Raw genomic sequence first — 15,878 nt, forward strand, 5'->3', positions numbered from 1 at the left:
GCCTGTGCCGGCTCAGGGCAGCCCGGCCCCCGGCACTTGAAGGAGCGCAGAAGCTAATTTTGTAGCGAGGGGCTCCATCTGGCCCAGCCATGGACCGGAAGGTGGCCCGAGAATTCCGGCACAAGGTCAGAGCTGCTAGGGGCCCCTTAAGCGCCCAGGACCCGAGGTCTGGGGCAGGGTGGGTGGAAGATGAACAACCACAGCACCATCCCAACCTTTCCCAGCCGGATCTATGGGCTCTGCGTGGGCTGGGACCGGAGGGTCTTGGTTGCCAGCAGGGTTCCTCAGTAAAATGAGGGAGGAGCCCTGGGACTGTAAAAACCCCTAAACTGCTCTCCTGAAAGTGTCCTTTCTCCTGCCCTCCAGGACTGGGACTTCTCTGGGGTTAGAATTCCTTCTATTCTTGGCCTGAGACAGATATTTCTCTGAGATGCCCCATAGTGGGCAAATCCCCCTCCCTCCTAGTGCTGCCAGCTCTGGGCTGCTGGAGTGGGTAGAGAAGGCCTGAGAGGTGAGGACTGGTGGGGAGGGGAACTGGATGTTTCTCTCTGTCCTTTGACCTCAGAATTCTAGTTAGAAACACTTCAGGCAGCCCCCTCCCCACTTAAGGGCATTTCTTAGGGCCTGAAAAGCTGCTGAGGAACTGGTGCTGGCCAGGGGGCAGTGGGAGGAAGGGAGGAGGTTCTGGGAGTCGGCCATATCCTTTAGGCACTCCCTTGTTGTGTCCCTGTGAGGCGCCTCACTGGTGGCCCAGGATCCTCAGAGACCATCACTGAAAGCTACTGGATTTCACCCAGGCTTTCCAAAGCTGTTTCCAGAACTGTGCAAGAGTCACTGAGGCCCTGAGGCCAAAGAAGACCGTTTGAAGAGACCCAGCAGTCCTCCCCACCAGGCCTGAGGATGCCTCAGAGCCCAAGGGTGAAGCCAGGGGTGTCTGGAGCTACCCACAGGCCCCTCCTGAGGGACAGGTGACTGCCTTAAGGCCCTCACAGACCCCAGAGGGGTCTTTAGACCAAGCCAAACGCCTTCCCAGGACTGAGGGACAGAACTCAAGTAGGCAAGATCGAGATTCTTAGCCCCTCTACCACAGAGAGGCCCTGGGGAGCCCGAGGAGCCCGCCAGTGTGGGGGCCACAGGGATGAAGGGCCAAGGGCTTGGGGCTAAGGGCCAATGGTCAGTTGTTTACTTAAGAAACATATTTTGAGCACCTGCTCTGTGCCAGACCCAGTCTGTGCCCTCAAACTGCTGGTCATGTGGGCCAGAGGGAGACCCTACACTAATAACTACTCATGACTGGGTGCTGGTGGGATTAAGGTTTGGTGGGAGCATAAGGGGGCAGCTCATACTGATAGAAGTCTTCTAAAAAGGAGGCCTTGGGATCTCCGGGAAGAGAGATAACTGGAAGTTCAAGCAGGAGTATGGGGGCTGGTGAATAGCAAGGGGACTGTGAGACAGTGTTCACCAGCGCATGCTGTTGCAAAGGGATGTGAGGGGAGAAATTTCAGCCTCTGAGGACATTTGGTGAGTGTTGATTTCAGGCAACCCACTTGGAAGGAGCACAACCTCCCGTCCCCCACCCCAAGAAGACTCAGGCTTGAATTTCAGTTTCCTGCCCCTGGGCTGAAAGTAATGCTGGGTCCTCTTTTGCCTTCTCCCTATGGGGTACTTCTCTTTGCCTCTTTGAGACAATTATTTCTAGGGTCCCTGGTGGCTGACTCAGCCCCTGAATTAGCTCCTGTTCCTCCTTCCCGGGCCACACAGACTCCAAAGGGCCTCAGGCCTCTGTGTTTCCACTGTTCTGCTCTTCCTCATTGCAAGAGTCATTACCTATTAATGCTCCTGTGTGTGCAGGCAGGGCAGGCGGGGCATGATGAGCAAGGCCTGGGCCGGACTTTGTGCCCTGCTGCTTTGGAGGCCGCAGCAGCCTTCCCCTCCCGGGTTGGAGATCATCTAGGAACTGGGGAGACAGGATGAAGCAGCAGAGGAGAGAGATGAGGGCACACAGGCATACTGGGTGAAATTTATAGCTTGCTGTTGATTGCTTTCTAGATGTCCCTTCCTTGGTGCTTTAGAACATATTTACCCCTTGGGAATGGTTTGTAATCTAAATCCTTAGTCGTTGTAGGTAACATTAAAGGTAGCGTGTTGTCATGGAATGGGCTATGTGACCTGGAGCAAGTTATTAACATGTCTGTGCCTGAGTTCTCCAATTTGTTAAATGAGGATAACAATAATATTTAACTAGTAAGTTTATTGTGAATGCTGGATGAGAGCTACACATGTGTAAGGAGCTTAAATAGACCCTGGCCTTTATAGTGAGTCCTCAGAAAATGTCCACTGTTGTTGTCTATTATCTGGAGTTAGGCAAAACTGGGGTCAAATCCAATCCTGTCACTCGCTGCCAGTGAGACCTTGGGCAAGTCACTTAATCTTTCTGAGTTTTAGGTTCCTCAGCTGTGAGATGAGATTCATAGTACTTATCTTACGGGAGAGATGGGATTAAGTAGGAATTCAAGTCCTGACTACTCTGGGCATATAGTCATCATTTGGTAAATGGCCACGCTGTTCCTAGTTGATGCCTGCAGAGTGTCCTGTTGGATGAGGCAACAGAGTCGAGGCTACTGAGTGGAGTCTGTCCTCTGGACTTGTGCAGTTTCCCCAAGGCCACCAGCAGCACTTGCATGCCCTTCCTGGTCACAGCCTTGGGCCAGGATACCAAGGCGAGGGGACAGGGCATCAGAAACTAAGGCTTCTCCCTCAGAGAACCAGCTTTTTAAAACAAGGCCTCCCCTCTGCTCACTGTACCTGCACTTTGCAGGAACTTGGTTACTCATTTGTTCAAAAAGGATTTATTGCCTGTTCAGCAGTCATGCATTTATGGATATCTGTGGTGTACCTGCCTGAGGCTAGGCATCTGGCAGGAGGGCCTGTGGGAATAAATAAGAAGATCAGAAAGAGCCCCTGCCTTCTAGGGATTTGCTAATCATTCATTCATGCATATGCTATAGATACTGACTGAGATAATAATATATGCCAGGCAGTACTCTAACCATTGAATAACAACACAAAGTCTCTGCCCTCTTAGAGAGCACATTCTAGTGGGGAAGACAGACAGTTAACAAGTGAACCAATGAAAGTATCACATAATGCGAAGTAGTTATGAATGCTATGAGGTGAGGGGATAGGGAGTAACAAAGTGGTACTTTATATAGGGCAGTCAGGAAGGCCTCTGAAGCGGTGCTATTTGAACAGAGACTTAGAAGAAGGAAGGGAAGGAGCCATGAGGATATATGCAGAAGAGCATTCCAGGAAGAGGGAACAGCAAGTGCAAGGGCCCTGAGGCAAGTACATGCTTGCCTTCTTTAGGAACAGCAAGTAGAATGATGTTTCTGAGAGAAATTACAGAATGAAGAGTGGTGGGAGATGGATCAGAGGGATACTGGAGACCTGATAGGCTTCACTCCGGATTTGGGGCTTTGTTCTAAGTGAGAGAAGCCAGCATGGAAGTGACATAACTTACATTTAAAAAGGATTGCTCTGACTGCTGGTAGATAGACTGAGAGGGCCAAAGTTAGGAAGCTCCTGCAGTAGCCCAGGTCTAGGGGGAGGAGGGGGTTGGACTAGGTGGAGTGGCCAGATCCAGGATACATGAATGTTTTAGATTGAAGATGCCTTTTCGACATTCAGGTAGTGAAGTGACTGAGAAAGCCAGTAGCTGTGGGAGTGTGAGAATCAGGGGAGAGGTCTGTGCTGGGGATAAGCCTCAGTGAGTCCTTGGGGTATAAATGATATTTAAACCTCAGAGACAGATGAGGTCATTTAGGGAAACCATGCAGATGGAGAGAAGACTCAGGACAGAGCCCAGGGCATCCCAACCTGTAGAGGAGAGGAAGGGAAGAAAGAACAGCAAGACAGGAGAACAGCGAAAGGAAGGAGTGATCAGCTGGGCCAAACACTGGGTCAAAGTCTACCAACTAATTAGCAGGACACAAGTCTCTTAAAAAGATGGAGGATAATAAAACAAGAGTCAAATAAACCCAGTACTTTCTCGAATGCATGCTGTGAAGGCCTGGGCCGAAGTGGAGCTAGATCCATTCATCCCGCCAACATTTATGGATGGTCCACTCTCTCCCAGCTTCTGAGAACAAAGAATTTGTATTTATCTAGTCTTACTTAGTTTTATTTAACAGACACTTAGAACTTGGTGCTTTCCAGGCATTGTTCTAAGTATTTACCAATTATTAACTTAGTGAATAATAAAAAAAAAAAAACAAATTTCAATCCCTCATAGAAGGATGAAATCCTATGAGATAACTTTATCCCCATTTTACAGATGAGGAAACTGAAGCACAGAGAGGTACAGACCCCAATGGGGAAAGGCCTGTGGCCTCGCCCTCCACATTCCCCCAGGCCTGTGTTGAGGCCACATATGGATTAGTAGGGAGACAGGTAGGTGAAGAAAGAAAGTCCGGCACAGCTCAATGGGTCCCATAGCAGAGGTGGGAACAAAGTGCTGTCATGTGCACAGAGAATGACAGGACAGGCTTTGTGAGGGAGCCTGAGGAAATGCTTGACCTAGGAGAGCTGGCATTTGAGGAGACTTAAAGGTGGAGGAAGAGCTCACAGAGAAGAAGTACTGCTGGTACCACCAGTACCAACAGCTAATGTTCCACACCAGCCAGGGGCGCAGCAGGAAGCAGGGGGCTCATCCAAATGGGAAACAAGGGTTTCATGAAGGGACTGCCTACAAGGAGGGGCAGGGATGGGTGAACTGACAAGGTATGGTAACACAGCCTGAGGGGGACAGCAGCAGGAAGCCATGGGGTCCTAAGGGGCAGGGGGAGGGGGTTCCCAGAACCAGGGAGAGCCAGGCTGCTGAGAGACACCAGTCAGACGCGGCAGTCTCAGGTGAGGGCACCTGCCCCACGGTGGTCCAGCACTGAGGGAGCTGGGCAATCAGAACCCCATTCCCTTTCTCCTCAGGCCCTCTCACCACCCCACTGGCTGCACACAGCAGGAAGCAGAGGGCAGGGAGCCCAGGCAAAGCTTCCTGGGACACAAAACTGGACAGAGAAGGCTAGGTTTGGGGTCTGGAGGCAAAAAGGAAGAGATCTAGCACACATTTTAGAGCCCTTGAAATTTCGGTGCCCTGGGCACTATTCTAAGTACTTTACAGACGTTCACTCATTTGATCCCCACCACGGCCCGGGGAGGGCAGATGTCACCCAGCGGAACAACATGCATTATTTAATTTGCTTCTTGCTCTCTTTCTCTGTCTTTGGCTGAGTGCAGGCATGGAGTTGAATTTGCACGAGCTGAAGGTTTATGAGCTTCCCCTGTGCTGCTGTCTTGTGGGCCAGTCCATGGGAGGAAGGTAGGGAGATGAGGCTGGACAAGACCCAAAGCCAAAGCCTGAATTTGCCTCCAGTGCCCCACACGAGAGGCCTGAACCTTGTGAGGTGGAGAGGTGTGTCCCTCTCACCCAGAGAAGCCCACAGCAGAGCACAGAGAATGCTGATGCAGGGATGCGGGAATCGATGTGGTAAAGAGACCCCACCACACACAGTTATTTACAGATGGGTGGGCTCCTTAGGGTTTCTGTGCCTGTCATGAAGAGGGATCCAAGAAAAGGAAAAGCTTTCTAAATCTAGCTGGAGAAAGAAGACATGCTATCTTGCACACAATTGGTGTACAATAAATGTGTATTAGACAAATGCAAACAAGGAAGTTCATGAGGTAGTTTGGAAAAAGAAAAAAACGTAGGGATTTTGGAGCCAGGCATAGGGTGGAGTCTCTTCTCTGCCACTTCTCTGAGCCTTGATTTCCTCATCTGTCAAATGGGGATAATAACATCCATCCCCCTCAGAGGGTTGTTGGGAGGTTAAGGATCATACAAGCAGAGTTCTTCAGACATGGTGGACAGTATGTAAGCCAAGTCTGGCCTGAATGAGGGAGCCAGGAAAAAAGGGCCTCAGGCTGGGAGGTCAATGAGGAGGCTCTGGGCTGGGCATGGTCAGGAAAGACTCTGCAAGAGGGGCTTGGATTCCCCTTAAATGAGGGCAAGGATCAAATGGGAGAAGGCAGGGAAGACCATCTTGTGTGGGTCTGGGACTGGAACTGAGCTAAGAGGAGACAGATCCAGGAGGCTGTGTACTAAGGAGTGATGGGAAAGTGACTCAGGATTGGGCCCAGAGGATGGAAGGAAGGCTCTAGACTAAGGCAGCTGGAGTTCATTCATCATTTGGCAGGCAGCACTGAGCACTGTGCACGTGTGCATGGCATGGCAACGACCAAACACCTGCTGTGTGCCAGGTGTGTTACAGGTACCTGGGCACAAGACTTTGGTACAAAGTGCCCTAGGGCAGGGCTCCCAGAAGCTGATCCTTGGGGTGGTGCTGGGCAGACCCTCCTGGGGAGTTTGTTTCAACCAAGATTCCAGAAGGAGGGGACACCCTATAAGTTTTAAAAATATTTAAAAAGTGAAAATTGAATTACAGCGATGTTACTGCACGTTCAGGCTCCCAGAGAAAGTTCCATCCCTCCCAACTGTTTTCCTTGGGGCCTTTAAACCTAAGGAGTGAGGTGTGAGTTTGTGTTTCCACTCGGGTGTGGTCAAAGAACAAAACAGAGCTGTTATCCCTGAGTCTCTTCAGAGACACTCCCGGATGGGGCGTGGTCAGGTCACAAGACTACCAGCATTTTGATTTATCATTTAGATTTGTATTTAAAGAGCATTCTACATAAATCGGACATGTTTTCCCAGATGTTATGGTATGTGGATAATTTTTCAGGAGGATGAGTTCAGTTTATGGGGGTAGATGGGACATTCTGAGTGAGGATGGGGAGGTTCCAGTGTGTTGGAGGAAGGGTCTGTTCAGCTGCAGCCTGAGTCCCACTTAGGAAATGATGGACATGACCCTGGAAGAGCGGGTAAGGGCAGAACTGAAAACCAGGATTGGAGTGACCTAACTGGTGAGAGTGGGTGGATATCAGGGTAAAGAGCTGAACTTTGTGGGCTGCCTTAGAAGGAGGACTGGTAGGATGTGGTTTCTGAGTGGGGGCTCTGGATGCCATGATCAGCATTGGACAGCTGCCCACAAGGACCAGGAGCCCGGGACCCCCGGAAACAGGCTCTTTCCACAAACAGCATCTCCAGGTGATCTGTGCCTGACCCAGGAAGGCAGAAAAGCAGAATCCTAGGTTCTAACATTGGAAATTGCCTTCCACTCCCACTTTCCACCCAGTGCTGTCTACCGAGGACACTGCCTCACTTCTTACATTTAATAATGCAACAAGAGGCATTTCTGCAAGGAGGGGTGCGAGAGAGCTTCAGTCTTACGGCCTCAGCCAATAAGAGATTCTCTCTCCTATTCTTTGTCTTGTGTCACCCCCCGCCCCCACGGCTGGAATTGGGCTAGAAGCCCTTTGGTCAGTGTGTCCTCACTGCAACCAGAGCAGATGAGGTTTTTATGCTTCCAGAGAGCAGAACATCTGCGGCTCCAAGAGTCATCCCAAAGATGTTCTTTTCCCTTGCTCATTATGGACCAAGCCAACAGTGCAGCGGTGAGAGATGGAGATTAGAGATACAGGAGATCATCTTGCAAGCAAAGGGTTTGAAATTTTGGCTCAAAGAGGCCTTGGAGTTTTTTTCCCTGAAAGGCCTGACTTGGGTGGAGACCAGAAATCTGCACTCTGTACCCACTGCTCAGGCCAGAAATCTCCAGGGCGGCTGGGCCCACTATGTCCTCTCTGTATTGGGAGGGACAAAGTTCCAGCCTTCTAGAACCCTTAAGACACCCACAGAAAGAAGCAAAGTTGCTCCGGCCCTCCTCTGAGGACTGATCAGGTGGGAACTTGCAGCTTCCAGCAGCGGCTTCTCCCTTTGTGGGCTGAGGACCATGCTGTTGGGCCTGGGGGCTGGAAGAAGGCAGGGCCCTAGAATCCCTTGAGTCTCCACCCTGCCCTCTCACTCAGTCTTGGGCTAAAGAGAGAGCTAAGGATGTAATGCATAGAGATTCACACTGAGCTGCTCTAGGGGTGGAATTCAGGGCTTCTGGCCCACCAGCTCCCCTGGGATTGAGGTGCTACTGAAACAGCTCTTGACCCCGACCCTGGACTCCCAGCCATTGACGTCAGTGAAGTTGAAATAATGTAACCTGATTCTCCCCCTGGTGTTGGGGTGGGAGAGAGACATACAGGGACCTGGGGAGGGGAAGGAGTGGCCAGAAGTCAGGGCCAGCCCAGGACTGGACAGGGAAGAATTCAGTGGTAGGGTGCGTGGCGGGTAGGATGTGCTATCTGAACGAATGGCCTAAATCCTTTCTGAAAGCAGTTATCCGGCACTACAGCCACCATCAGATAAGACAATGGGCTTCTTCCAGACCGGGCAGCCAACATTAGTGCAGCCACCTGGACGTAATGGCATAGCCATGGAGGTGATCCACAGCAAGGCTGCATCGCTGTCACGTGGTGGTCACATGTATGATATGTGTGTGCACACGCATCACCCCTCCTGGGGACAAGGCTCAGCCAGACCACATGTGGATGCGTAGAGGTACTCCTCTGACCACATTGGGGTGGTCTCCACAGTCTGATGTGTTGGAGACAGAGGGCCAGCCTGGCCTCTGGCTCTCCTCCTCTTCTCACAACCCTGAGGAGATACTGAGGTGGTCCCCCAGCAGTGGACTTCCTCTCCCTGGGATCTGCTGGGGGGTGCTGGGCCCGGAGATGAAATTCTGCCCTTGGGTTTTTCCAGGTGGATTTTCTGATTGAAAATGATGCAGAAAAGGACTATCTCTATGATGTGTTGCGGATGTACCACCAGTAAGTATGATGGGTCCAGCTCCTGTGGACCAGCCTGGGTACCTCTGTCTTCAGGGAGCCCTGGGATGGGTTGTTCTGAGACAGAACATCCTCCCCCTCCCATCCTGGGGAGCTCAGGGAGGCAGAAGCTGAGTGCTCAGTCGTTCCTGGGAATCAAATGAATACGCCATTCACTTGACTCAGCAAATATTTACACAAATGCTGTGCTGCTCTGTACTAGGGACTCGGGGTACATGTGTGAGCAAGACACACAGATTGCTACCCTCAGGTTGCTGACAGGTCTGATGGGGGAGGCTGTCAAGTAGCCAGACATGTTGAGCCAGTAGTGTGACTGCTGGGATAGGACAGGAAATGCCATCTGGCCCCAGTGCCAGCATCAGATGTCTGTTATCACTCACCTTTTTGATCCATTCAGCAACATTTTTAAGCTCCTGCCACTGGCTGGGCACCATGCAGAATCTGGAGATGAGCAAGACCTACTTTCTTTCCTCAGCTAACTCATGGCCTAGTGTGGGGAGGTGGGTGGACACCACAAACACAAGGAACTCTAATACAAGTTCCAGGAAAATAACTGCTAAGTAGAGGTTAACAGCAGGAATATGAAGAACGGAGTTTTCACTAACTGCGGGGGGAGGACCAAGAAGGCTTGAGCTAGGTTTTGAAGGGTAAGAAGGATTTGACAGGTGGAAATATCAGGGGAGGACATTCCAGGATGAGAGCTCAACATTAGCAATGGTGCAGAGATGTAGAAGTCCAGGGAGTGACTGGGAAGTGACAGGTAATCTGAGGAGTAGAACTTGGGCACACAGAGGTCGTAAACAGCCACTAGCCCAGGCACTTCCACGGGGACAGATTGTGGAGGCCCTGAGCTTGCCAAGGAGGATGGGCTGTGTCCTCTGGGCAGTGGGGAGCCATCGAAGGGTTTTGAGAAGGGGAGTGACAGACATTTAAAAACAAGATGAGCTGAGAGTAAACATTTGGCTGGAGAAGTGCCAGCCAAATGCTGAGGGTCTGAACAGTGTGAGGAGAAGGCTTGTGAGAGAGAATGTGAGGGGAGAATTCCCAGAGCTCAGCTGCAGCTCCAAAGCAGGAAACCAGGGGATGAGAGAGTTCACCACCACTCACAGAGGTCTCCTGACTGGCAAGATGCTGGGCTTTTTGAATCCTGGCTTGATTTCATCTGCAGAATGGGTTAACAACCCCTACCTAACCAGTTTCCTTGGGATACTTACATGGGAGAACAAACCCTTCTGAGGCATCTGGCCCAGAGTTAGGGGCCCTGTCTTTTCAGGAGACTTCTCAATTCCAGGGCCTGGTGGGTAATGACCTATCCCTGGACTGCTTCCCCTGGGGATCCTGAGTCTCAGAGGTCACGGCTGTGGGTGAGGCTGCACGGTCCCCATGTCTCCGCAGGACCATGGACGTGGCCGTGCTTGTGGGAGACCTGAAGCTGGTCATCAACGAGCCCAGCCGCCTGCCCCTGTTTGACGCCATCAGGCCTCTGATCCCACTGAAGCACCAGGTGGAGTACGACCAGCTGACCCCCCGGCGCTCCAGGTGCGGAGGGAGCCAGAGGCTGGAGGCAGGGGTGGGGGGTGTCACCGTGGGATAGACAGGGTCCCTCATAAGTGAATGGGGCAGCGATGGCTGTCAGGCCAGATTTGGGCCATCACCGGCCCCTCTTTCCACGGCAGGAAGCTGAAGGAGGTGCGTCTGGACCGGCTGCATCCCGAAGGCCTCGGCCTCAGCGTACGTGGCGGCCTGGAGTTCGGCTGTGGGCTCTTCATCTCCCACCTCATCAAAGGCGGCCAGGCAGACAGTGTCGGGCTCCAGGTGAGCGAGCAGAGTCAGGGGGCTCAGGGCAGTGGGAGAGAAGGCCCTCAGGATTCTTGCCTCCTCCTCACTCAACTTACTCGGCTGTATGGTGTCACGTGGTCACCTCACCCTCCTGAGCCTTTGAGAGAGGAAAAGGCTGGTGTATCCTGACAGGTTGTCCTCAGGCCCGTAGAAATCAGGCCGCAGGCACTTGCCTCTTTTCTTGAGTGGAGCTGAGAACCTAGCTCCCAGCTGCTGCTACCCTCACTGCACTGCATCTCACCTCCCTTACACCGGAAGGAGGAGCATGGTTATGTCCTGGCACCTGAAGCTCTGGACACAAAGCCTTCTCCCTGGAAGGGAAAAGGAAACTCTTGCTCAGTGAGGTGCTCCAGAGCATAAACTGTGGGGCCAGAATGTCATGGTTTTGCTGTTCATTAGCTGTGTGACGTTAGTGAAATGACTTAACCCTTGCCTCAGTTTCCTCATCTATAAAATGGGGTGATGATAATACTACCTACCTCATTAGGTTGTTATGAGGGAATAAATGAATTCGTATTACAAAGGACTTGTACCAGTGCCTGGCACATAAATGCTGTGTGTTTGTTAAGCAAGCAGAGAGGGAGATGTAATAAACACATATAATGTGCCAGGGAACATGCTCACAACGAGCCCTCATTGTAAGCCTGGGCTGTATCATCCCCATTTTACAGAGTTGATAGAAGATCAGGGACTCGACTGGAGTCACACAGCCAATAAGTGGCAGTGTTAGGATTTGAACTCAGGTCTCCTGACTGCCAAGCCCAGGGATCTCTCTTCAGCACCCCAGGGCCCCTCCCTTGGGGTCTCCACACCTCAGTGTCTGAGCAGAGATGGGCAGACCTCCAGGTCTCGTCCTGCAAGAGCCCAGAGCTGTGTTTTAATATGTCCAGATAAAAGAGGCCCTCCCACCCCCTCCCAGAACTTCTAGCATGCTTGTTATCAGCATCCCAATCTGGGCTGCCAAGCCAGGGGCTTCAGGGGGCCCGCAGGCTGATGGTACAAGACACCGTGGAGTGGGAGGTGGAAACTGGGAGCTGACAGACATCGCTTTGTTCTAAATCCCTGTCTCATGGCTCGCTGGTAGCGTCTGAAATTTCAGCCCCTTCATTATTCCTCTCCTGTGCTGCACATTTTCCAGCCCAGAAACACAGCCAGAGAAAAAACATAATGAGCTCCTCTCTTGGCGTCAGCGGGGCCCTTTTTTTCCAGGGTGAGCCCTCCTCTTAGGACGAGCATTGCTCAACGATGCCTCCATGATTTAGGGCATTGGGACATTTTAATGAAACTCAGAGTTTTACCTTCCTGCCTGTTTCTCAGGCTTATGAGTTATCGACTGTTTCTAAGGTTGATGGGCTCATCTCTCCTTTGTGCCACTGTCCCTCAGATCGTCATTTTACTGTGGCCCTTGGACAAAGGGCCTTTTGCAGGGCTCCACGTGGGAGCGAGAGGGACAGGAAAGCTGATTCTGTAACCTGAGCCAGGGGCTGTGTGGGAATCATTCCGCTGGAGTCCCTGGCAGGTTCCCTTTAGGATCAAGACAGGGAGCTTCACTCAGAGGAGCTTGGGAAAAACGTCTTCCTCCATTCACCTGTCAGGGGTTCATGTTTCTGGAGAGATCTCATGCCTGTGGGAGGCTGGAAGAAGATTCCAGAAGGCAGGGGAAGGCCATGTACAGACACAGCCTGGCTGGACTGAAGGCCCTGGGGACTTAACCTGGAGGCTGGGCCCTGAGTGAGGGGCTTGGACCCAGCCCTGGGACTCCATCTCTGCTCTCGTCCCCCTCCTAGAGTCATTTTAGATGTTGGTCCAAGTGCATCCTGTCTGAAACCACACCCTCTGCCCTGCATAGGGCGGCCCGCACTGCACAACCTGCTGTACGGTCCAGGGCTAGAGGATGATTCTGTGAGCTGTTGCAGCTGTGGTGCTGCAGTTGTAACAGGGACGGGACAGCCTGCTCCGTGGGGTGGGGTGGGACAAAGACCAGGGAAGAGCTGCTTGAATCTGGGCAGAGGGTTGTTCTTTGCATGGGTTCCAGAACCTGATGGTGCCCCACTAGGTGAATGGGACACAGAATGAGGGTAGAGACTCCTGGCTTCTACTCCCAGCTTCCTCTGTGCCCCTTGCCCCCATCTTCTTCCCCCCATCTGTAAAATGGGCAGGAAGACTGCAGTGAAGTGCCACCTGCCCAGGGATCCCTCAGGCTGATGGAGGGTGGGTTGCAAGTGACAAGGCACTGGGTACATATGGAGGTTTATTCTGAAGGAAGGCATGGCCACATTCCCTTTCCTGAAGAGCAGGCCTGGGGCATCTGGCCTTGAGCCTGCCCAACTACCTGATGCTTCCTCAACCTGGTGCAAGTTCTCTCTGTCTGTGGCCAAGGTAGGGGACGAGATCGTCCGGATCAATGGGTATTCCATCTCCTCCTGCACCCACGAGGAGGTCATCAACCTCATCCGCACCAAGAAGACTGTGTCCATCAAAGTGAGGCGTGAGTGAGGCCAGGGCAGGGGGTGCTGCCGGTGGGGGGGATGGAGCAGGCAGCAGGGTACCCTGCTCCTGTGGGAGGAAGGGAGGGCAGAGAAGCCACCCTAACCCCTAACCACCACGCCTTTCTCCCACAGACATCGGCCTGATCCCTGTGAAGAGGTGAGCAGGAGCCTCCTCTGCAGGCAGATTCTTCCCTGTGGGCTCAGGGTCCTGGGATCAGCCTGGGGTCTGGCCAGCCCAACCCCCAGGCCAGTGATGGTGAAGACTCCAGATGGAGCAGATTTGGATTTGGGGCCTGGACCCTCAAACATCTCTCCCTAATGACCCCCCTTCTACTTTCTCTTCCCATCAGCTCTCCTGATGAGCCCCTCAAGTGGCAGTACGTGGATCAGTTTGTGTCAGAATCCGGGGTAAGGGTCAGGACCACTCGTTACGGGGTCTGGATGGGGTGGTCTTTAAGGAGGGGCAGCCAGTCCTGAAGGAGGTCTTGCTCTAGGGAAGTGCCCTCAGGGGCTTCACACAGACCCCAGGGCATTCAGAATGCCCCTGTGGATGGTGGGCCCTCAGTTGGCCCGGCTGGTGCAGACACACATCCCTAGGGACAGAATGGTGATCAGGCTCATGTAGGGACAGCAGTGCTTGCCCTGGAGTCATTATGAATGCAAGAGGCCACTTGCACATGTGTGGACACCCACAACCTTATCCTCTCCCTCCCCCAGGGCGGGCGGAGCAGCCTGGGCTTCCCTGGCAGTCGGGAAAACAAAGAGAAGAAGGTCTTCATCAGCCTGGTGGGCTCCCGGGGCCTTGGCTGCAGGTGGGTGGCAGATACACCACAGGGCTCACTCATGGCCAGCAGACCCCAGTAGACCCCTCACACGCTCCCCTTTCTCACTGCTGCTTCTGACTTTTGTCCACTAGAAATGACACTTCTTGGTGCCTGATTTTTCCTCTGCACCTCACAACAGCCCTGTAGGGCTAGAGGGACAGCTCTAACAGGCCCATTTTATAGATGAGGTAACTGAGACCCAAAGGCAGTGCCATGTCCCTTTGGTGAGCCCTTGAGTCATGCAAAAGGAGCCTGTCCAGCTGGTCATCTCTTGTCACAGTTCCCTTATCATTTACTACCTCGTGGGCTTCCTTTAGAGGCAGCCAGGGAATTACAAACAGGCATTGGGCCTCAGGGGGCATTCGTTCTTGTTAAACACATAGGTGCTACAGTTACAGATCTAGGTTCCAGGCCCTGCTCTGCCACCTATGAGCTCTCGAACCTTGGACTAGTTACTTAACCACTCCGAGTCTCAGATTCTCCCTCTGTAAATCAGAGGTAATAGCACACACATCACAAGGTTGTTGTGAGGAAGAATGAGATGACAGAAGTGAAGCACCAAGCTTCGTCCTGGCAGGTAGGAAGCAGTTCATAAATGTTAGCTGTTATTGTTTAAGTTATTCTTCTTATTTCCATTCAGTCACATTTACTCAACACTTTTCTGCCAAGCATAAGTGATAAAACTTCCCTCCTTTCTAAGAAATGACAGCTTAATATAGAAACCAACCACATAAATAGTTACAGGATAGAGTGACAAGGACTGTAATGGAGCTCCATTCTGGGTCGGACATGGCAAATAGGTTTTCTACCCTGTGCTATCTGTAGTCAGTTCGTGGTGGCTGCCTGGAGTACATTTTGAAAAGAACTCTAAGACTGTATCTAGGCTTGGTGGGAAAGAGTGCTGTGATCGATGAGTGATGTCTGCCACAGATCTGGGAAGGGGGAGTAACAGTATAAGTGCGATCCTTGCTATTGGTGTTTTAAGAGCACTAGGGAGGGAGCAACTGGCTTACTCTTGGAATAGAATAAAGAGTTTGGTTAAAACCTGGTAAAGGAGATAGCATTTGAGCCTTACGGAATGCATAGGAAAGTGATAGAAAGAGAGAAGAAACAGCATATGTGATATATTAGGTGAGAAATTGGGTAGGATTGGATAGGTTATTGCTACAGGGAAATGGGGCTGGACAAGTAGACAGAGGCTGAAGAGGTAGTGGCAGAGGGTCTTGGGTATTGAGCTCCTGGGTGACCTGTACACTCAGGCACTGGACACACAGGCAGAGGGGGCAGGACACTGAGAATGAGCAAGTGCTAAGGAGCTGAGGCTCACCTACATTTCCCATCTCTTCCACAGCATTTCCAGCGGCCCTACCCAGAAACCCGGCATCTTCATCAGCCACGTGAAGCCTGGCTCCCTGTCTGCCGAAGTGGGGCTGGAGGTGAGTGAGCCTGGCCTGTCCCTATGGCGTCCCAGTGTGGTGTGGGGTCAGACAGGGATGGAGACACATGTCTTCCCACACAGCCCTCTCTCAGCAGTCACTGGCTAATGATTCCTACTAACCCTCCAAGGGAAAATTCCACAGAGGAGGTGACATTTGAGCTTTTCTACAGTTCTTCTCTGGCTCTGACAGCTTTTGGTCCTGAGCTTGCGAACATAGTAATAATCAGAATTGGCATGCATTGAGTGCTTACTGGATCGGACATTATTCTAAGCCCTTTAAAATTTATGAGAACTCAGAGAAGTAGATAATATTGTCAACCTCATTTTACAGATGAGGAAACTAAAACCCAGAGAAAATATGTGATTTTTCCAAGATCACATACCTAGGATGACAAGACTGGGATTCAAACCTAGGTGGTCTGATGCTGGAGCTAAAACTCTTAACCT

General features: G+C 51.9%; 1 protein-coding gene across 2 annotated transcripts in view; it reads left to right on the forward strand.

Annotated features, from left to right (window-relative positions):
* USH1C (USH1 protein network component harmonin) overlaps nucleotides 1-15,878 on the forward strand; it is a 44,933-nt gene continuing 29,055 nt past the window's right edge. For both annotated transcript variants that reach the window (XM_064492536.1, XM_031459935.2), the window contains exons 1-9: nucleotides 1-125; nucleotides 8,756-8,823; nucleotides 10,237-10,380; nucleotides 10,518-10,656; nucleotides 13,060-13,168; nucleotides 13,302-13,326; nucleotides 13,520-13,577; nucleotides 13,887-13,981; nucleotides 15,345-15,429. In XM_064492536.1, the coding sequence (XP_064348606.1) occupies nucleotides 90-125; nucleotides 8,756-8,823; nucleotides 10,237-10,380; nucleotides 10,518-10,656; nucleotides 13,060-13,168; nucleotides 13,302-13,326; nucleotides 13,520-13,577; nucleotides 13,887-13,981; nucleotides 15,345-15,429 (759 nt within the window). In that variant the 5' untranslated portion in view covers nucleotides 1-89. The remainder of the gene's footprint in view (nucleotides 126-8,755; nucleotides 8,824-10,236; nucleotides 10,381-10,517; nucleotides 10,657-13,059; nucleotides 13,169-13,301; nucleotides 13,327-13,519; nucleotides 13,578-13,886; nucleotides 13,982-15,344; nucleotides 15,430-15,878) is intronic.

This window comes from Camelus dromedarius, chromosome 12 (assembly GCF_036321535.1).
Source record: "Camelus dromedarius isolate mCamDro1 chromosome 12, mCamDro1.pat, whole genome shotgun sequence".
NCBI classification, from domain to species: Eukaryota; Metazoa; Chordata; class Mammalia; order Artiodactyla; family Camelidae; genus Camelus; species Camelus dromedarius.